Source organism: Triticum urartu, chromosome 2A, assembly GCF_056163025.1.
Source record: "Triticum urartu cultivar PI428250 chromosome 2A, HENAU_Tu73, whole genome shotgun sequence".
NCBI lineage: Eukaryota > Viridiplantae > Streptophyta > Magnoliopsida > Poales > Poaceae > Triticum > Triticum urartu.
In genome coordinates, this window is record NC_141874.1 from 640,508,958 (window position 1) to 640,531,040 (window position 22,083).

General features: G+C 45.8%; 2 protein-coding genes across 2 annotated transcripts; one reads left to right on the forward strand and one right to left on the reverse strand.

Annotated features, from left to right (window-relative positions):
• Positions 1-4,345: 4,345 nt before the first annotated feature.
• LOC125533840 (uncharacterized) lies at positions 4,346-5,749 on the reverse strand. The gene has a single exon (XM_048697176.2). The coding sequence runs from the start codon at positions 5,574-5,576 to the stop codon at positions 4,530-4,532; it is 1,047 nt and encodes a 348-aa protein (XP_048553133.2). The 5' UTR covers positions 5,577-5,749; the 3' UTR covers positions 4,346-4,529.
• Positions 5,750-11,039: 5,290 nt separating this feature from the next.
• On the forward strand, positions 11,040-12,755 carry LOC147986361 (uncharacterized). Its single transcript, XM_087541977.1, has 4 exons — positions 11,040-11,123; positions 11,256-11,380; positions 12,075-12,078; positions 12,171-12,755. The coding sequence occupies exons 1-4, from the start codon at positions 11,040-11,042 to the stop codon at positions 12,753-12,755; spliced, it is 798 nt and encodes a 265-aa protein (XP_087398103.1).
• The last annotated feature ends 9,328 nt before the right edge of the window (positions 12,756-22,083 follow it).

A 22,083-nucleotide genomic window follows, 5' to 3' on the forward strand; every position in this document is an offset into this window, starting at 1 on the left:
CCGTGCCTCTCGGAAATGGAAAAACAAAACGCGTTTTCTGTTTTTTTTTCTTTCACGAGAGTTACGGTTTTGCTTCCGCGAGAGGCAAGGTTGTGCTTTCACGAGAGTCGCGGCCGTGCATCTCAAAAAGGGTGGGAAATACGCGTTTTCTGTTTTTTTCACGAGTGTCACGGGTGTGCTTTCGCGAGAGTCACGGTTGTGCCTCTCGAAAACTGAAAAAACGCGTTTTCTGTTTTTTTTCCTTCCATGAGAGTCATGATTTTGCTTCCACGAGAGGCACGGGTGTGATTTCGCGAGGCACGGGCGTGCCTCTTTCGGAAAGGAAAAAACCGTGCTCCCGGTTCGGTTTTTTCTCCCGGTTTTTTCGTCCGATTTTTTCATGAAAAAACGTTCGTCAGAACCTATCAACATGGGATCTAGGTTTGAAGATCTCGACGCGAGGAATCCAATGATCAAAACGGTTCAAGATTTGGATGCACGGTTTAAAAGATAAAACATTTTAAATAAACAGATTTATGAAAAAAAAACTCCTAAGTTGCGACAAGTGACATGCTGTCACCGACTTAAGAAAATGGAGTATTCTTTACAACGAGTATTCTTTAATTAGTGATTTGGGCAATACGTGAATTGAAGGTACAACCTCTCTCGGAATTGCATGCTAACTAAAGAAAGATTGTGATGCAGGAGTTCGAGAGCAGATTCTAGAGCGAGCAGGAGATGCAGGATAGGGGTGACAGAGAGAGGATAAGGTGTGTTCGTCGTTTGCCGGTCGACACGTCCGATCGAACAAAAAAAATTCTGGAGTGGCTCACCTTGTGCATCAATATCCGTGCGCCCAAATCTAACGGCATCCAGTACGTTTGCTCCAAAGTGCTAAAAATCTGGTGTCAGATTTTAGCCGTTTCTTTTATGTTTATGTATCATCCCCTTGTTCAAAAGTTATAATGTTGTTTTTTAAACAACACGTGAAAGTAGCAAAAAGAAAGCGTGTCAAATTTAATTACATCATTGATGCCGCCTCCAACGTAGCCAGCCGCCGCCTCCCCAAAACTAAGATTCTTTGCCTCCCACCGGCGCCGGCACCGGTCCGTCCCGTCTCCGGTGGCTTTAGGGCCATGGAGGTGGAGTGGATCTCGGCCCTTGCCAGTGGAGGGCTCCGCTTTCATATTTTTTTTAAGCTTTGTTAGAGTTTGTGTCCTGCTCAGAAAGGCGAGACGGCGGCGGCTCCCTGAAGATGGAATAAAGGTCTTCCAATCTAGTCCCCGTTCCGGTGATGTGTGTAGCATCATCGGTGGGCGCGTGAAGGTGTGTCTCCAGCGGATCTGTCTTTGGTGGATTTGCTCGGATCTGTTCATTGTTCGTCTTCGTTCTTGTGTCTTCAGGTTGGATCCTTTTGATCTACACTCTTCATATGCGGCGGTTGTTGTTCTGGTGCGTTGGTTTCATGAGCCTTAGCACGACGATTTTTCGACTGTCTACTATAACAATGTTTGCCCGGCTCTGGCGAGGGAGGGACGATGACAGCGGTGCGCCTTCGGCTCGCTTTAGTGCTTGTAGTCGTCGCTAGGTGGTCTACGGTTTTGGATGTAATTTTTATTATTTCTAGTGTCCGTTGTACTACCATGATTGAAGATGAATAGATTGAAAGTTTTTTTTTTTAAAAAAGAAAGCGTGTCAAATTTTATTTAAAAACAAACAACTTTTGCTTTCCTGAAAAAAGTTGAATCAATCCGTGTTTTGGTTTTAATAAAAAATTGCAGGCATCCAAAGAGCAGCATCTACGTATCTATTTTTCTAAAACGTTTTGGCATCCGAGAAATATACGATGATTTCGTCCATTTTCTGGTTTCACTGTTAGGAACGAATATACGTCCCCGAATATGCACTGGTGGTGCTGTAGGCCTGTAGCAGCAGGTGCGGCACCAGCAGGACTGCAGCAGCGTACGCATCCCATCATCGTGGCACGGACTGACGCACCGCAGGCCGCAGCTGTTGGATCAAGCCAGCCAGCCAGCCAGCCGGGCGACACGGGACAGCGCACAGCAGAGGCCATGCACGCATGAGAAAAGCGGACGCGCGACGAGACGAGAACCATCCCTGCAAGGCCGCAGCAGCAACGTGTAGAGGTACAGCAACGTGCGAATGAAACGGGTTCACGTGCCGACCCCGGGGGAGCACCGTGTCGGGAACCAACCGGGCACAAGCGCTGCGCCATATTCGCCATTGCCTACGCTCTACCTTAAACAAAGAAGAAACCAACCGTCTTCCTCCCACATGTGGCCGCTCGCTCGACGGTTTGATCTGTACTACTACAACAGGGAGTGGGGGGATTAATGGCGAGCCTGGCAGGCAGAGTGGCTGGTCGAAGACGAGCGTACAACGTGCGTGCCCGCCGGTGCTTCGTGCGAAAGCGCGTCGAGCTGGGCGGTCCGTCGCAGCTGCGAGCCACGCGGCACGACCGCTCCCGCCGACGAACCGGCTCTCGCCGTGCCGGAGTGCCGGCCATGGTTTTGGTTTTGACGCTTTGACTGACTGCTTCGTTCTGAAGCCTTCAGATCATTTTACAATGCGTTGAGGTTGAGCTGAGGGTGCGGGGCCTGCAACGTCGTGCGTGAGCGAGGGGTCAAATTGTCGCTGTTCTTTACACAGAAAGGAATCGGACGTGGTTCTGCCACCGAGAGGGAAAATGTGCTAGCTGTGCCCTCATGTGTCGCGTCGCCGGACGCCGGCCCTGGGAGAAACGGAATATCTTTTCTGTTGCATCCAGTTTATCACATGACGCCTCACATGCCCCTCGCATGATCCCACACGTTCATCGCCAACGCACATGATTGTCGCCAAAACTATCGCGCCAGTGACGAATCGCATGATATTTTTGCCGTCACCGCTGCATGCAGGGCGTCAGAGCATCTGGATCGGGACTTGGTTAAGCTGAGCCCTACGTTCGCGAAACGCACCCGGACGCGAGACCTTTTGTCACACAGCCATATTCATATCAAAATCATCAAATCCATGCATGTCCATCGCACACTCGAATATCCCACGTAAAACATTTGCTCGTGGTGAAAATAATAGTAGTTTAAACATAAAATAGTCATTGTAGAGCAGCCGTTCTTCATCGACCCGATCCCGACCGAAAACTCTTCTTCCTTTAACCGAACCCTTAAAGTTTAGAATGTGCTACACCTTCCTCTCCATTTCCTTTTTGATGCTCATGACCATGATCATCTCGGCATCTTCGCCTGACTCCAACAAACATCAAACTCATTTTGCAATAATTTATCAAGCTCCTTGTTTTCATGTTCCTCATTCGACGAACCCTCATAATCCAGTATTTGGCCTACAAAAGAATTAAAAAACCTATTTGGGCAATTTATTAAAAACGTAGAGGGCAAGGCGGAGGCCGACGATAGCTAGACATACCACGGCGCTGAGAGGCCAGAACGCCGAAAGAAGGACGAGGCCGGGAGGGATTTGATGGAATTCTGATGGGTCCTGTCTGTCGGGCATACAAGGCCGGGTTGAGGAGTCTGGCCGAGTCACGATTTTATGACCGATCACATACCATGCGGTCTGCACGACATATAGCGGAGGAGCTCGGGTGTAGTTGCTCCGTGACAACGCGCATGATATTTTTGCCAAGCTGACGGCACCCTAGGTCTTTGTGAATGAGGGGCGGCTTGGCGGGGCAAGTGGAAAAGGCAGCGAAGAGGGCATCCGCACCGCACCGACTCATCCTCATCACCGAACGCGAACGCATTATGCGTGTGCAGTGCAGTAGAGTGCGCACCGTGGATCGGAGCTGTCGCGGCCGGCGGTGCCCCCCCGCCACCTGCCCACACAGCACAGACGCACCACTTGCCGCCGCTCAAGTCAAGCCTGTCCCCCTCCGGCAGCGGGCAGGGTTGGCACGGCCCGGACCCGACAGACAGCACGTGGCTTCCTCGTGCGAGCTCCCATACGTGCTCGCCAAGGCCAATGGCGACCTGTGTGTGGTTCGGTTAACCGGTTATTAGCAGTACCGCTCTGCTGACGTTCCCGCCTCGCTTTTCCTTGCAGCTTTGCAACCGCCGCCACGAAATTCATAGCGTTTCAGGTACCCAAAGGGATCCCTTCTTGCGGTTCGTTCGGTTCACCTAAGCTGGCGACTTTGGGGTCACACAATCGTATACCAACTTTTTTCTTGGCATATTCTGTGGTCGATCACATGAGCCAAAATTTCCGCTCGATCTAGAAAGTTCACCGGGCAACGCCAAGGGCGTGGATCTTTGCCGGGAACAAGAATACGCGGCGTCTGAATTCATTTGGGAGGGTTGCTGTCAAGAGCCGGGCCGAGAAATGCAGATTGCGCGATTCGTAACGCCAGGTTCCAAATCCGTTGATAGATGCAGGCGAACGCATGCGAAGGCCGCGTCCCGCGGGACAATATACCACTAGTAGTAGAGTACTATATACAAATCCTGTCCAAGCCACGAAAGCTCAAGCAAAACGTTTCCTAAATTTCGTTTGGACGTGAAACTGCTGTGGGATCAGAAGGTTGGGCTGAGGATGTTGAGCAGGGAGACTCTGGTGTTGATCAGCGCCCGGAACACCTTCTCGCCGCTGCCGTCCACGCTCGCGATGCACCGCTCCAGGCTGTCGTGGAGCTCGAACGCGGCCTTGCGGGCTCTCTCCTCCGGCTTCATCCGCGCCTCCGGCCGGAGCTGCAACGTGGACGAGGTGGACGCGTCGTCGTCGTTGGTGGTGTTATGTTTCCCGGCCGACCGGCGCTTCGCGCGCGACATCCAGCGCACCAGGTCCGCCACCCACCACACGCGCTGGTGGCTGCTTCTTGGCGCGTCTGATGCGGACGCGGCGGAGAATCTTGAGGGCGCGGTGACCCAGCACGGCGTGGAGGCGACCTCGACGCGGGCGGCGGCGGCCGCGTTGGAGAGGGAGGAAACGCCGGAGAAGACGGCCACGGAGGCGGACGCCACGGCGACGGTCGAGTCGGCGATCGCCGCGCCGAGGGCCGCGGTCTCGGGCTGGAGGTCCTCGGGGAGCGGCGTGGGGGCCCTGGTGGCCACGGCGCGCGCGGCGGCCGCGAGGCGCGGGAGGTCGCGCCCGGCGCGGCGCTGCGCGCGGGCCGCGGACGCCAGGCGCCCGGGGTCGCCGCGGCGCAGCGCGGCGCGCGTCTCGGCCTGGAGCGCCGCGAGCGCGACGAGCGCCTGGCGGAAGCTGCCGTGCGCGTCGGCGAGGCGGAGGAAGTCGTCGAGCAGGCGCTCGGCCAGCGGGGACATGCCGAGGCGGCGCAGCGGCTCCTGCGCCTGCGGGTGGTGGAGCAGGTCCGAGAGCGAGGCCAGCACCCGGCCGATGTGCGAGGCGGCCGCGGAGACGGAGGGCGCCGAGCAGGACGGGGCCTGGCCGCCGAGCACGAGGCGCAGCGCGGCGACGTCGTCGTCGAGCTGCAGCACCAGCGGGTGGAAGCGGCAGGGGAGGCTGGCGGAGCGGACGCGGTAGGCCGCCGCGAGCTTGCCGCTGGCGGCCGCCGCCGCCTTCGGGGTCGGGAACGAGATGGTGCGGCGGTACCCGGCCATGGTGCTCGTGCTTTTTGCCGTGGCGAGCGGCGAGTCGGGGGCTCACGGGTTTTTAAAGGCCGGGGCTGGGGCCTGCGACTGGGAACGCGCGAGGAAGGCGTGCGTGCCTGCTGCGGTGGACCGGTGGGTTGCCGATGCCGCCGTGTGCTCGTGTCTTTTATACAGGTCGCCGAGGTCAGGCGAGGCCTGTGTGTGCAGGTGGACTCTGGGGGAGTGCGGACTCGCGGCTCGGTCAGTTTGGGACGTCGTGTCGTGCGTTGGGCTTGTGCCACATTGACTGCCCCGTGCGTTGCAGCGGCAGGCACGTCGCCGTTACGTCTTCGGGGCTGGGGCAATGGGCTCGTCGGTGCGGGCTACGGTGGATTTGGATTTCCGGCAAAACGCCCGGCGCGTTCCGTGATGGGCGGAGTGGCGGGCATTTGGCCACGGAGGGGTGGCTCGTCCGTTTGTGGGCGGCATCAGTCGGCAGGCAGCGGCGCGGTCGATTCGGTGGGGGCGCGTCCGTCGCCCATGTATGTGGTACGGTGCTGCCCTGGCCGGTGCATGGCGACGAGGAGAGGGTCACGAGACCGTGAGGCGCGAGAATCCTTTTCCTTCAACGTCGATTCTTTTTGGTTCTTGATGTTTTTTGACGTGGGACGCTTGGGGGTAGAAGTGATATCTCTTTTTTTTTTGGGCAGCACTCTGCGCCGGTGCGCCGGCCGAAAGTTTCGGCCGATCGCACCGCAACCGCCCGATGCCATGTGCGCTCAACCGTTCGATCAGATCCAAGCAAAAAAAAAAAAACGAATCATCGCCAGCTCTCTTTCTTCTTCCTCGGGCAATCCTGTTCGGGGGAGCGCGGCGCCGCGACTCCTGTCCTCTCTGGTGGCCGTCGGTCCCCGTCGTCGCCAGCCGTCCTCGTCGCCGGTCGCCATGCAACAAATCCACCCGCGTTGCAGCTCTTGACGGCGGCGGTTGTAGCTCGGCCGCCGCCCCTCGCCATTGATGCTCGCTGCAGGGAATTATGTCGATGGCGGTCGTCAGTCAATCAACGCCATTTTGAATGGATGTAGCAAAAAACTTCACCCGTAGTAGCAAAAAATAACTACGGTTGCAGCAAAAATCAAACACCGTCGCCGTCTTCGCGAGGTCGCAACTCCGCCTTACATGGATGTAGCAAAAAATTTCAGCGGTAGTAGCAAAAATCTACTACGGTTGCAGCAAAAACGTCGTTGTTGTCGTCGCGAGGTCGCAGCTCCGCTTGATGGATGTAGCAAAAAGCTTAGCCGGTAGTAGCAAAATCCAACTACGGTCACTGGCAGAGGCCCCCGGTGGGCAAGATATGGCAGTCGCCATACCTTGATTCTAGGCATAAACAAATGTATACATACGCATGTATTGTCGATTGTCTTGTTTCCTCGTTCTAGTGCAGCGAGAAAAAGGCCGCTGGCACACAGGCACGCCGCACGCATGAGTTGGGCCGGCAAACACAAGAACGCACGAGTTGGGCCTGCTGGCACAAACAGGAAGCGGTCGAGCTCGTCGATTCCATTGAGGGCCAACCCACACGCACGCGCAAGCGACGAACCCTGAGCAATTGCAAGATGGTGGCTGGTCAGGTCGCGATCCGGGCGGGCAACTGGCGACGGGATAGGCTACGGCGCCGACGTGCTTGGGGCTTAAACGGCGGCGGCAGCAAGCTCCAGTGATGACAACAAGGTTGCATTTGATGGGCTACGTCCTAAAAATGCCAAAATGACTTCCGGGACAATTCAAAAAGACCTTGTCATGGCTGATCTTTTTTTTCGTGTGGACACCTTCTATGCTGCTATAGATTCCATCACCACGGAGTTTGATCATCGTTTTGATGAGGTATCTTCAAACCTGCTCCAGAACTTCTCTTGTCTTGACCTAAGAAACTCCTTTTCTAGGTTCAACCTGAATAAGCTTGCTAGGCTCACATAGATTTATCATGATGATTTCTCTAATTATGAACGTGAACATATAGAAGATAACCTAGATCTATTCATTATCCATACGAGAAGAATTGAAGACTTTAGATTTTGTCATGATATTGCAAACCTAGCTAAAATGATGGTCGAACTTCAAAGGCATGTCATGTTTCCTACTGTATATCGCCTCATGGAGTTGGAATTGCTACTACCGGTAGCGACGACAACAATTGAAAGGGCCTTCTCATCAATGAAAATCATCAAGATTGAGTTGCGCAGCAGGATGACAGATGGTTCGCTTAATGATTTGATGATTTGTTATCTTGAGCGAGAGATCTTCAAAAGTATTGATCTTAAAATCGAGGAAGATTTTTAGAATGAGGGCAGGGCATTGCCATTGCCTGGGTCTTCTAGGCGGCATTGAAAGCTTCATTATCGGTATGTTTAAGGTTGTTTTCCTATTGAAACATGACTACATTTTTATTGTATTTGGTTTTTTGTTTGTAATGTGTGTTGAATCTTTTGATTTGCATAAAAAAGATCTTTTCTTAAGACTTCCCCACACCTTAAATATTTTTGGTCCTTCGCCTCTGACTACGGTTGCAGCTTCCCCTTATTATGAAGTGCCATTGAAGCTTTCTGTGTCTATGGTTGAAGCTTTTTTCAATAGCTGTTGAAGATTTTCTAGGTGACGGTTGCAACACTTGTATACGCGGGTGGATCCGGCCATGGCGGTAAGCAGCCATGGCGGCCGGCGAGGGAGCGCTTGACCGTCGTCGATGGAGCCTGTGGTGGCCCAGTCGCAGCCCGATAGGAGAGGGGGAGGGGATGTGTGCGCCTGAAGGATGTAGGTAGGGGATGGATCTGGCCATGGCAGCAGGCAGCCATGGCGGGTGCGCGAGGGAGCGCCTGGCCGCCAGCGATGGAGCTCGTGGTGGCCTCCGTCGCAGCCTGGGGAGGGGGAGGGGATGCGCGCATGAGAGCTGGAGGTAGGAGATGGAGACGGGGTGCGCGGGGGCCACTGCGTATTGCGCGTTGGGCTAGTGTGGCGAGCGAGCCGGCTGAAAGTTCGACCGGTGCACCGCGCCCAAACGTTTCCCTTATTTTTTTGAGTTGGCCGTGTCGGTGTGTACCCTTTTGTGTGTGCCCAATGCAAATTAGTGCATGCACTATTTTTGATTATATTCTTTTATTTCTTGCGATGCACAACACACTTAGCAGAAAGCATTTCTAATGGTTTCGTCTGGTTTCAAAATAAAACCACATTTAGACCCCTAAGTCATAAATTTATAAAATATCATTGTGTTATTTTTAAATCTGTATCAACTTTGATTATTATGGTATATACCGAAAACATGACAAAATAAATTCAATACATACTGAAACCGAACCATAATTTAATATCATACTATTTACCGAAGTACCAGTACCGTACAAACAGAAAAATGTATAAACCAAACAATATAGGCAATGTCTCATCATCGTCATCATAGTGATACAACAATGTCTCATCATCATCCAAATAGTGATACAAGTTATTACAAGTCTCGAATACAACTACATGATCATACACATATGTTTCATCATCGATATAAACTATGACCACATACAACAAAAAACCGATCACGATGGGAAAGAAAGGGATTATGAAGTAGTTCTTCAGACGGTTCTTCTTCCTCTCTCCCGCTAGCATGAACTTCAAGTAACTAGCTCCTGCTTGGCTTTTACTTTCAAACCCTTTGTGTCTGCCGCCCGAAGCGATCCACTTGGGCTTGGCACTCTGACTACTCGTTGTAGACTCGTGGAACCCTCCCTTTGTACTTGTACATGACATACCACTTCTTCGTCATCTATATCCCTAACACAGATGCATCAGAAGCAAATTCATAGATAATATGCAACATAATACTTAAGCAACACCAAGAGAAAGAGTTAAAATGTTAGCAAATAGAAGCAACATAGTAAAACAACGAAGTTAATCGTACCAAACTAGAGCGCTACGCATGTTTAGGAAGACCGTTTACATCACAAAGTTTTGTCGTACACAAATTCAATGTTCGTCGTACACAAAGTACTAAACGGACATCGTCAATCACTTCTTGCATGTCGCCTTCGGCCTTTCCCGGAGAATGTCACCTAGCTTTGTGAAAGGCATGAGGTCCTAACCCTGTAGCTTTATGCGAGTGTCCACGTCCTCCCGCATTTGTGGGTCGGCGAAGAACATCTTTGTAGATGGTTGACGCAAGCAACTGCTGGATGCGACCGGACTCAACTCTGAGTTTATCATCGGGCTCAGATGCTAATTTGCGGCCCATTCGGGGAGATGGGAATCGACCCTAGTTGGCATGGGAAGTCTTTGTTGAGGTATGAAATTGGATAGGTTTTGTTTACATTTCAAGTAATTAAGGTTAATTTAGTGTAGATATATGTTGAGATGCGTAGATGCAGCAACTGGAGCAGTGTAGTGGTGATAGTATCCCCTAGTGTTTTGTTAGATTATTTTACATGAAAAATTACGGTTGTTAGGGTCGACTATTTGTTCAATGTGTTAGATGGCAATACAACTTTGTGTAGCACGTGACATGTCTGAATCCGGGAATTTCACTGTTTACTATGGCCTCGGAGATGGAGTTGTATGACAAGAGTGAGATGGCGGGAAGAAAAAGAGCGGGAAGGAAAAAATGGCGTGAGAGAGAATGATGAAGGACAGTCGGAAAAAGAAAAAAACTTCTCATCCACGACGGAATCATCCGAACTAATAACAACATGCAACTTCGGTTGTTCATGCAAAGAGGTGGGCCTAGAAGTCCTCTTCGACCTAACATGACCGAAGAGATGATTTCCGGCTGGAGCTAAAACGAAGATCACATGTTTAGCCCATGCGTGAACAAAAGATCCTCTTCGGCCGAGGCGCGGACAAAAACTGGCTGAGCATGGCTACGAACCAAAAGCGCCCCTTCGGCCGACACGCGACCGACGAGATCCTAGAAATGCAATTTTTGAAATCGATATTATAGTTTTGATAAGTTTGTAAAAAATAAAATATTAAAAAAAAGAATCAAAGCTGATCCGACATGTAAAGCCGAAGGACATTAATCCGGCATCAAGTCCAGCATCTGAGCAAGGCTCGGCGGAGGCAGACTGCAGTTCATCTGCACCGACGGAGTAAATTGCACAAAAGTACCACAATTGAGGCATTGGAAGCAGATTGGTACCAAGGTTGGTAATTTTTACGTGTCAGTACCAAGATTGGGGCGAGCCGTTGCAAAAAAGACTAAAAGTGTGTTTTATACATATTGACAGAAAAACTGACCGGTTGGGCCCGCCCGTCAGGCGCCATGCTGGCCAGTGCGCGTGTGCCCGTGCGCTGACTAGGACGAGGCCGGCTCGCACTGTTATAGTCGCGCCTGTGCGACCGAGCCAGACCCGACCCCGACCCCGCTCGCCTTCTTCTTCCTTTCTTCCTACTCTCTGCCTCGCCATCGCCTGCGCCCGCCGCCGCCGGCCGCCACACCACGCCGCCGTAGCCATGGTTCTGGAGGACGAGAGCAGCGATGACAACTCAAGCCTCCCATACATGCACTCCGAGTCCTCCACCGATGGGCTGAACCAGGTAAGTTACTCCATTGGAGCTAGGGTTAGGGTTAGGTTTAGGAAAATTAGGGATTTTTGTGTGTAGGTGGTCTTTGTTGTGAGGATTTCGTTTGATTTGATGTGTCCTCGTGCTGTGCTTTTGACTGTGCAGGTGCCTTTCTCACTTGAGGAACCGGATTACAAGGGCCTTGAGCTAGATCTAATGGTGGTCTATGAGAAGCATGGGAAGCCATCAAGGAGGCTTGTTGTGTTTGAAGGAACAATCACTGGGAGAAGGTTCTTAGCATGTGCAGAGCTGGTATTTTTCTTGCCTTGGTGATTAGCACTGGATGTGTTCATTGAAAGTGGCAGAGTCTTGTTTGCCACCTATGATTCAGTTATGTGTATGCTCAATTTGTTAGTCATATGTGCCCTACTATAGTGCTCATTGTGGGAATGCTCATTATTAAGTTTAGTGGAATGCATTTCTGCTAAAATATATGCTCATGTTGTGTGCACATGCTATTTATTTACACTTGTTTACAAATGCAGTGTTGCTCAATATTAAGTTCAGTGGAGGCAGTTAGTAACAATTGCTTACTGCTGACAGTAGGTAGTCTCATTAGCTAGTTTGTTGCTGCAGGCTAGTTTAGTGTATTTAGCTGGGAAAAGTAGTTCACATTGTATTGCTTATTACTGTTAGGATTCCATTATATTAATGGTCAATTCTTAGCAAGTGTTGTTGCTTAGCACATGGCTGCTTAGCAACTTCTAAGTTGAATGGAGTGTTACTCTGCTACCTGGTAAATATATTGATCATCCATTGTAGGATTACATCAATTTATTTTACAATGTGCTCCTGTTGCTTACCAAATGGATGTGCAAAATGAGTTAATGTCAGTGCCAACATTAGGTACTGCCATGAACTAATTGTTGCTTAGTACTCTTAGTAGTTGTACTGTACTGAATTTTTCCCTTCTAATTTTTCCAGGAAGGTCAGAATTGTGGGTTTGTTCAGTGGGTTGATGAGCAATGGCCCCCAACAATGGAGAATGCATTGTTGAAGCTTTGGTCAATGGTTGAATAGAGCAAGTCTGCTAGGGTGAGTGATAATCTTCAAAGTGCTTTAACTATTCATCATTTGACAAAAGAAAAGAACAAGCTGGATGCAGACTATGACAAGTTAGTGAAAGATGTGCATCAACTTGTGGACTTTCAGCAGGATAGGGTTGTGGATTTCAGTTATCTGCAGTCCGCTGTCACATATCAGCACCAATGCAGAGCTGAATTGGTGGCTGGTATGAATGCAGACATGACAAAGAAAGATGCAGCTATAGAGAAGCTTCAACAGAAGTATGAACTCCTGTGCAACCTGACAAGTGCTCGAGCAACTGTCATCCAAAACCTGAAGTTGAAGAATATGAAAGAGAAGGAATTGATGAGTGAGGCTAGGATGAATTTGGAGTTCAAGAATGCAGAGTTCACAAAGTTTGAGGAGAAGCTCACCCAAGAGAAGCTAGAGTTGAAGTTCCAGGTTGCCGATCTGCTGAAGCTCAAGGAAAACCATAATGAAGAGAAGCAGATGCAAGAGTTTAAGATTACTGAGCTCATGAAGGCAGAGGAGAAGCTGAAGGAGAAGATCACGGGGATCCAGGCCATCTTGCAGAACTGAACAAGATGAATTGAGATTAGTGAGCATTTGATGACCCACAAGTATAGGGGATCTATCGTAGTCCTTTCGATAAGTAAGACTGTCGAACCCAACGAGGAGCAGAAGGAAATGATAAGCGATTTTTAGCAAGGTATTCTCTGCAACTACTGAAATAAGTGGTAACAGATAGTTTTGTGATAGGATAAATTGTAACGAGCAACAAGTAACAAAAGTAAATAAAGTGCAGCAAGGTGGCCCAATCCTTTTGTAGCAAAGGACAAGCCGGAACAAACTCTTATAATAGGAAAAGCTCTCCCGAGGACACATGGGAATATCGTCAAGCTAGTTTTCATCACGTTCATATGATTCGTGTTCGATACTTTGATAATTTGATATGTGGGTGGACCGGTGCTTGGGTGCTGTTCTTACTTGAACAAGCATCCCACTTATGATTAACCTCTATTGCAAGCATCCGCAACTACAACAAAAGTATTAAGGTAAACCTAACCATAGCATGAAACATGTGGATCCAAATCAGCCACTTATGAAGCAACGCATAAACTAGGTTTAAACTTCTGTCACTCTAGCAACCCATCATCTACTTATTACTTCCCAATGCCTTCCTCTAGGCCCAAATAATGGTGAAGTGTTATGTAGTCGACATTCACATAACACCACTAGAGGCTAGACAACATACATCCTATCAAAATATCAAACAAATACCAAATTCACATGACTACTCATAGCAAGACTTCTCCCTTGTCCTCAGGAACGAACATAATTACTCACAAAACATATTCATGTTCATAATCAGAGGGGTAATAATATGCATATAGGATCTGAACATATGATCTTCCACCAAATAAACCAACTAGCATCAACTACAAGGAGTAATCAACACTACTAGCAACCTACTAGCACCAATCCCGGACTTTGAGACAAGAATTGGATACAAGAGATGAACTAGGGTTTGGAGATGAGATGGTGCTGGTGAAGATGTTGATGGAGATTGCCCTCTCCCGATGAGAGGAGCGTTGGTGATGATTTCCCCCTCCCGGAGGGAAGTTTCCCCGGCAGAACAGCTCTGCCGGAGCTCTAGATTGGATCCCCCAAAGTTCCGCCTCGTGGCGGCGGAGTCTCGTCCCGAAAAGTTCCTTCTTATTTTTTTCTCATCGAAAGACATCATATAGGAGAAGATGGGCATCGGAGAGCAACCAGGGGGCCCACGAGGTAGGGGGCGCGCCCTAGGGAGGGCGCCCCCACCCTCGTGAGCAGGGTGTGGGCCCCCTGGCCTTCATCTTTGGCGTGGATTTTTCTTTATTTCTTTTAAGACGTTCCGTGGAGTTTCAGGACTTTTGGAGTTGCGCAGAATAGGTCTCTAATATTTGCTCCTTTTCCAGACCAGAATTCCAGCTGCCGGCATTCTCCCTCCTTATGTAAACCTTGTAAAATAAGAGAGAATAGCCATAAGTATTGTGACATAAAGTGAAATAACAGTCCATAATGCGATAAATATCGATATAAAAGCATGATGCAGAATGGACGTATCAATTCCCCCAAGCTTAGACCTCGCTTGTCCTCAAGCGAAAAGCCGATAACAATAAATATGTCCTCATGTTTAGAGGTAGAGGCGTCGATAAAAATAAAATACGGACATGAAGGCATCATGATTATTCTCATAACATCAACATATATAGATTTTGTCATATGATTACTTATGTTCAAGTGATGATCTATTCACAATGCAAAAGTATAAATCACAAACCTTATTGGGCTCCAACAAACTATAATCTCAGTCGTTGAAGCATTGCAATTTATCATAACATTGGAAAGAGTCTATGTCAGAGCTAAAAAGCAAGTCCACATACTCAACTATCATTTAGTTCTCCATAATTGCTAACACTCACGCGATACTTGTGCTTACGGAGTTTTAATCGGACACAGAGAAAGATAGGGGCTTATAGTTTTGCCCCACAACCTTTTACCTCAAGGGTAATGTCAACAATAATGGTTCATGCTCCCCTACATCCAATTAGATATATATGTCATGTTCTTTCCAACATGCTGAGCTTGCCAATGGATAAAATGAAAAAGAAAAGGTGAAGATCACCATGACTCTTGCATAAGGTAGAAGATAATAATAAAGGATAGGCCCTTCGTAGAGGGAAGCAGAGGTTGCCATGCTCTTTCATGGTTGGATATATAAAATCTCAATGCGAAAGAACGCCACTTTATATTGCCCCTTGTGATATGAACCTTTATTATGCAGTCCGTCGCTTTTATTACTTCCACGTCACAAGATCGTATAATGCTTATTTCTCCCACACCAATCAATCATACATATTTAGAGCAATTTTTATTGCTTGCACCGATGACAACTTACTTGAAGGATCTTACTCAATCCATAGGTAGATATGGTGGAATCTCATGGCAAAACTGGTTTAAGGGTATTTGGAAGCACAAGTAGTATTTCTACTTGGTGCTGAGAATTTGGCTAGCATGAGGGGGAAAGGAAAGCTCAACAAGTTAGAGGATCCATGACAACATACTTTATCTCAGATATAAGAAATACATAACTCATTACGTTGTCTTCCTTGTCCAACATCAACTCTTTAGCATGTCATATTTTAATGAGTGCTCCCAATCATAAAAGATGTCAATGATAATATATCTATATGTGAAAACCTCTCTTTCCTTATTACTTCCTATTAATTGCAACAATGACCAAAGCTATGTCTGCCAACTCCTAACAACTTTTAATCATCATACTCTTTCTATGTGAAGTCATTACTCTCAATAAGATCAATATGAACTTTTTGTTTCTTTTTATTCTTTTCTCTTTTCTTTTATTCACCCAAGATCATGGCAAAATAATCAAGCCCTTGACTCAACACTAATCTTTATTATATATAGCTCACGGACTCGATTACATAGAGAGATCATAAAGCAAAACTCAGAACTAGATCATGCCATAAACTTTATTCTACTAGATCAAGATACTACTAATAGGATCGAACTAAGAAAAACGGTAAAGATAGGAGTTGTGATTGTGATACGATACCGGGGCACCTCCCCCAAGCTTGGCAGTTGCCAAGGGGAGTGCCCATACCCATGTGATCATGTCTCCTTGTTTGTTGTTGGTGTAATACTCTTGGCGATTATTCCTCTCACGATAAGGTTCTCCTCCTCGAGCTTATTGACTTGCTGCTTGAGGTCCATGATTTCCCTACGAAGCTTTCCTGTGACAGCTAAAGCTCCTTGCACCCAAGGGTGTTGCATAGCTGCGGGAGAACAAGTGACACTCCTCTTCATATTTTCATAAGTAGGAAATCTAACATTAGAAGGGATAACCGAGTTTGGAATAGCTGAGCTCTGTAGTTCCCCCATCGTGAACCCAGCTCGGAGGCGAGAGGTGACTTCTTGATCCTCCATAGCATCTACTCTCATCAAGTCAGCCTCCATCTCCTCCTCCGTTGCTGGCCCAAAGTGGTCAGCGTCGCTGTTTGCCCTTGGTTCCGGTGCCGGATTAGATACCCGGCTCTCCCCGATTGACTCTTGAGAAGACATCTTGCTCTGATCTGCAGCAGCAACAACTCGAAAACAAAAACAAGATATTTTTGCGTGATACGGGATTCAAAACCTTCGGGAGAATATATAATGAATTTTTACCGACCAAAATACGTAATGTGCAAGAAAACGAAGTCCGGAAAGCACACGAGGTGCTCACGAGGTAGGGGGGCACACCCAGGGGGGTAGGGCGCGCCCACCACCCTCGTGGGGCCCTCGTGTCCTTCCCGGATTGCTACTTATTTTTCTAATTTTCTAAATATTCCAAAACAGAGAAATATTGCCTTAAAAATTGTTTTGGAGTCGGTTTACTTACCGTACCACATACCTATTCCTTTTCGGAGTCTGAAATGTTCCGGAAAGTGTCTCTTATGTATTCCTCCGGGGTTATGGTTTCAATAATATTGGTTTCAACATTTATGGGATTACCTGAGATATAATGTTTAATTCTTTGACCGTTTACCACCTTCGGATTTGTGCCCTCGAAGTTGTTGATCTTTATGGCACCGGAACGATAGACCTCTTCGATAACATAGGGGCCTTCCCATTTAGAGAGAAGTTTTCCTGCAAAAAATCTTAAACGAGAGTTGTATAGCAATACATAATCACCTACATTAAACTCACGCTTTTGTATCCTTTTGTCATGCCATCTTTTAACTTTTTCTTTAAACAACTTGGCATTTTCATAAGCTTGGGTTCTCCATTCATCAAGTGAGCTAATATCAAATAACCTCTTCTCACTAGCAAGTTTAAAATCATAGTTAAGCTCTTTAATAGCCCAATATGCCTTATGTTCTAGTTCGAGAGGTAAGTGACATGATTTTCCATAAACCATTTTATACGGAGACATACCCATAGGATTTTTGTATGCAGTTCTATAAGCCCATAATGCATCATCAAGTTTCTTAGACCAATTCTTTCTAGACCTATTAACAGTCTTTTGCAAAATTAATTTGAGCTCTCTATTGCTCAACTCTACTTGACCAGTAGACTGTGGGTGATAAGGAGATGCAATTCTATGATTAACATCATATTTAGCAAGCATTTTACGGAAAGCACCATGAATAAAGTGTGAACCACCATCAGTCACTAAATATCTAGGGACTCCAAACCTCGGGAAAATAACTTCTTTAAGCATTTTAATAGAAGTGTTATGATCAGCACTACTAGTTGGAATAGCTTCTACCCACTTAGTAACGTAATCAACAGCAACTAGAATATGTGTGTATCCATTAGAGGCAGGAAAAGGTCCCATATAATCAAAACCCCAAACATCAAACGGTTCAATAACAAGTGAATAATTCATAGGCATTTCTTGACGTCTACTGATATTACCAATTCTTTGACATTCATCACAAGACAAGACAAACTTATGAGCATCCTTGAAGAGAGTAGGACAATAAAAACCAGATTGCAATACCTTATGTGCAGTTCTATCTCCAACATGGTGTCCTCCATAAGACTCGGAATGACACTTGCGTAGGATCTGTTCCTGTTCATGCTCAGGTACACAACGTCTAATAACACCATCTACTCCTTTATAAAGATGTGGGTCATCCCAAAAGTAATGTCTCAAATCATAGAAGAACTTTTTCTTTTGTTGGTATGTGAAGCTAGGTGGTATAAATTTAGCAACAATATAATTAGCATAATCAGCATACCATGGAGTACTACGAGAAGTACTTATAACATTTAATTGTTCATCAGGAAAGCTATCATTAATAGGTAGTGGGTCATCAAGAATATTTTCTAACCTAGACAAGTTGTCTGCAATGGGGTTCTCAGCTCCCTTTCTATCAACAATATGCAAATCAAATTCTTGTAGCAAGAGAACCCATCTAATAAGTCTCGGTTTAGCATCTTTCTTTTCCATAAGATATTTAATAGCAGCATGATCAGTTTGAATAGTTACTTTAGAATCAACAATATAAGATCTGAACTTATCACCGGCAGATACAACTGCTAAAAGCTCTTTTTCAGTAGTAGCATAATTTATTTGAGCATTGTCTAGAGTCTTACTAGCATAATGAATAACATTTAATTTCTTATCAACTCTTTGCCCTAGAACAGCACCTACAGCATAATCACTAGCATCACACATTATTTCAAAGGGTAGGTTCCAATCAGGTGGCTGAACAACAGGTGCAGAGACTAATGCTTTCTTAAGTATTTCAAATGCTTCTACACAATCATCATCAAAGACAAATGGTATATCTTTTTGCAGTAAATTAGTCAGAGGCCGAGAAATTTTTGAGAAGTCCTTAATGAACCTCCTATAAAATCCGGCGTGAACAAGGAAACTTCTTATACCTTTGATGTCCTTGGGACATGGCATCTTTTCAATAGCATCAACCTTGGCTTTATCAACTTCAATACCTCTTTCAGAAACTTTGTGCCCCAAGACAATTCCTTCATTAACCATAAAGTGGCACTTTTCCCAATTCAATACAAGATTAGTTTCTTCATATCTCTGCAAAACTCGATCAAGATTTCTCAAGCAATCATCAAAAGAGGAACCATAGACGGAAAAGTCATCCATGAAAACCTCACAAATCTTTTCACAAAAGTCAGAGAATATAGCCATCATGAATCTTTGAAAGGTAGTAGGTGCATCACATAAACCAAAAGGCATACGTCTATAAGCAAAAGTACCAAAAGGGCATGTAAAAGTAGTCTTTGATTGATCTCTAGCCGACACAGGTATTTGAGAGAAACCAGAATAACCATCTAGAAAGCAATAGTGGGTATGTTTGCATAATCTTTCTAGCATTTGATCAATAAAAGGTAAGGGGTAATGATCTTTCTTAGTAGCTTTATTTAATTTGCGGAAATCAATTACCATCCTATAACCTGTGATAATTCTTTGTGGAATCAATTCATCTTTATCATTAGGAACAACAGTAATACCTCCCTTCTTAGGGACACAATGGACATGACTTACCCACTCACTATCAGCAATGGGATAGATTATACCTGCCTCCAGAAGATTTAGTATTTCTTTTCTTACCACTTCTTTCATTTTAGAATTCAAACGTCGTTGAGGATCACGAACTGGTTTGGCATCTGCTTCCAAATTTATTTTATGTTGACATAGAGTGGGACTAATGCCCTTAAGATCATCAAGAGTATATCCAATAGCAGCATGATGCTTCTTCAAAGTTTTCAATAATCTTTCTTCTTCATGGTCTGAAAGGTTAGCACTAATAATAACAGGATATATCTTCTTTTCATCAAGATAAGCATATTTAAGATTATCAGGCAAAGGTTTGAGCTCAAACACGGGATCACCCTTGGGTGGAGGAGGATCCCCTAAGATTTCAACACGCAAGTTGTGATGCAGAATAGGTTCCTGTTTAAAGAATACTTCATCTATTTCACTTCTTTCATTCATGAACATATCATTTTCATGGTCTAGCAAATAGTGTTCTAAAGGATCACTAGGAGGTACGGCAATAGAAGCAAGACCAATAATTTCATCCTTACTAGGTAATTCTTCCCCACGATGTTTTTTACTAAATTTAGAGAAATTAAACTCGTGAACCATATCATCCAAGCCAACAGTAACAACATTCTTAGTGCAATCTATGGTAGCATTGACAGTATTTGAGAAGGGTCTACCAAATATAATGGGACAAAAGCTATCTTGTGGGGAAGTAAGAATAAGAAAATCAGCAGGATATTTAGTTTTCCCACACAAGACTTCAACATCTCTAACAATTCAATTGGTGAAATAGTATCTCTATTGGCAAGTTTAATAGTAACATCAATATCTTCTAACTCAACAGGTGCAATTTCATTCTTAATTTCTTTGTATAAGTCATGAGGTATAACACTAGCACTTGCACCCATATCACATAAGCCATGATAACAATGATCTCCTATTTTAACAGAAATAATAGGCACGCCTACCACATGTCTATGTTTATCTTTATCACAAGGTTTAGCAATTCTAGCAGTTTCACCTTCGAATTGAATAACATGCCCATCAATATTATCAGACAAGAGATCTTTAACAATAGCAATATTAGGTTCTACTTTAACTTTCTCAGGAGGTGTATAAGTTCTAATATTGCTTTTACGAACAACAGTTGAAGCTTTAGCATGATCCTTTATTCTAAAAGGGAAAGGTGGTTTCTCAATATAAGAAGTAGGAACAATAGGATCATTATAAGTGACAGTCTTTTCTTCAACTTTAATAGGTGCAACTACTTTTACTTCTATGGGAGGATGATATTTAAACCACTTCTCCTTAGGGAGATCAACATAAGTAGCAAAAGATTCACAAAAAGAAGCTACTATCTCAGAGTCAAGTCCATATTTAGTGCTAAACTTACGGAAAATATCGGTGTCCATAAAAGATTTAACACAATCAAACTTAGGTGTCATACCTGACTCCTTACCTTCGTCGAGGTCCCAATCTTCAGAGTTGCGTTTAATTCTATCCAATAAATTCCATCTGAATTCAATAGTCTTCATCATAAAAGAGCCAGCACAAAAAGTATCGAGCATGGTGCGATTGTTATCAGAAAGCCGAGCATAAAAACTTTGCATAATTATTTCTCTCGGGAGCTCATGATTGGGGCATGAATATAACATTGATTTAAGCCTCCCCCAAGCTTGAGCGATGCTTTCTCCTTCGCGAGGCCAGAAATTATATATATAATTACGATCACGATGAACAAGATGCATAGGGTAATAATTTTGATGAAATTCCAGCTTCAATCTTTTATAGTCCCATGATCTCATATCATCACATAGCCTATTCCATATCAATGCGTCTCCCTTCAAAGATAAAGGGAAGACCTTCTTCTTAGCAACATCATCGGGTACACCTGCAAGCTTAAATAATCCACAAACTTCATCCACATATATTAAGTGCTCATCAGGATGCTTTGTTCCATCTCCTGTAAAAGGATTAGCTAGCAGTTTTTCTATCATACCCAAAGGATACTCATAAGGAATTTCATTTTCAATAGGTTCAGTAGGTTGAGGAGCAAATCTTTGCTCTACTGGTCGGGGTGAAGATACCCCGAACAAGCCCCTCAGAGAATTACTTTCCATAGTAACAAGTGACAGTAAATTTCAGCACACTATATAAATTCTTCCTTACCAAATTCCACCCACCAAAGGCGCTACACTCCCCGATAACGGCGCCAGAAAAGAGTCTTGATGACCCACAAGTATAGGGGATCTATCGTAGTCCTTTCGATAAGTAAGAGTGTCGAACTCAACGAGGAGCGGAAGGAAATGATAAGCGGTTTTCAGCAAGGTATTCTCTGCAAGTACTGAAATAAGTGGTAACAGATAGTTTTGTGATAGGATAAATTGTAATGAGCAACAAGTAACAAAAGTAAATAAAGTGAAGCAAGGTGGCCCAATCCTTTTGTAGAAAAGGACAAGCCGGAACAAACTCTTATAATAGGAAAAGCGCTCCCGAGGACACATGGGAATATCGTCAAGCTAGTTTTCATCACGTTCATATGATTCACGTCCGATACTTTGATAATTTGATATGTGGGTGGAACGGTGCTTGGGTGCTGTTCTTACTTGAACAAGCATCCCACTTATTATTAACCTCTATTGCAAGCATCCGCAACTACAACAAAAGTATTAAGGTAAACCTAACCATAGCATGAAACATGTGGATCCAAATCAGCCCCTTACGAAGCAACGCATAAATTAGGGTTTAAGCTTCTGTCACTCTAGCAACCCATCATCTACTTATTAATTCCCAATGCCTTCCTCTAGGCCCAAATAATGGTGAAGTGTTATGTAGTCGACG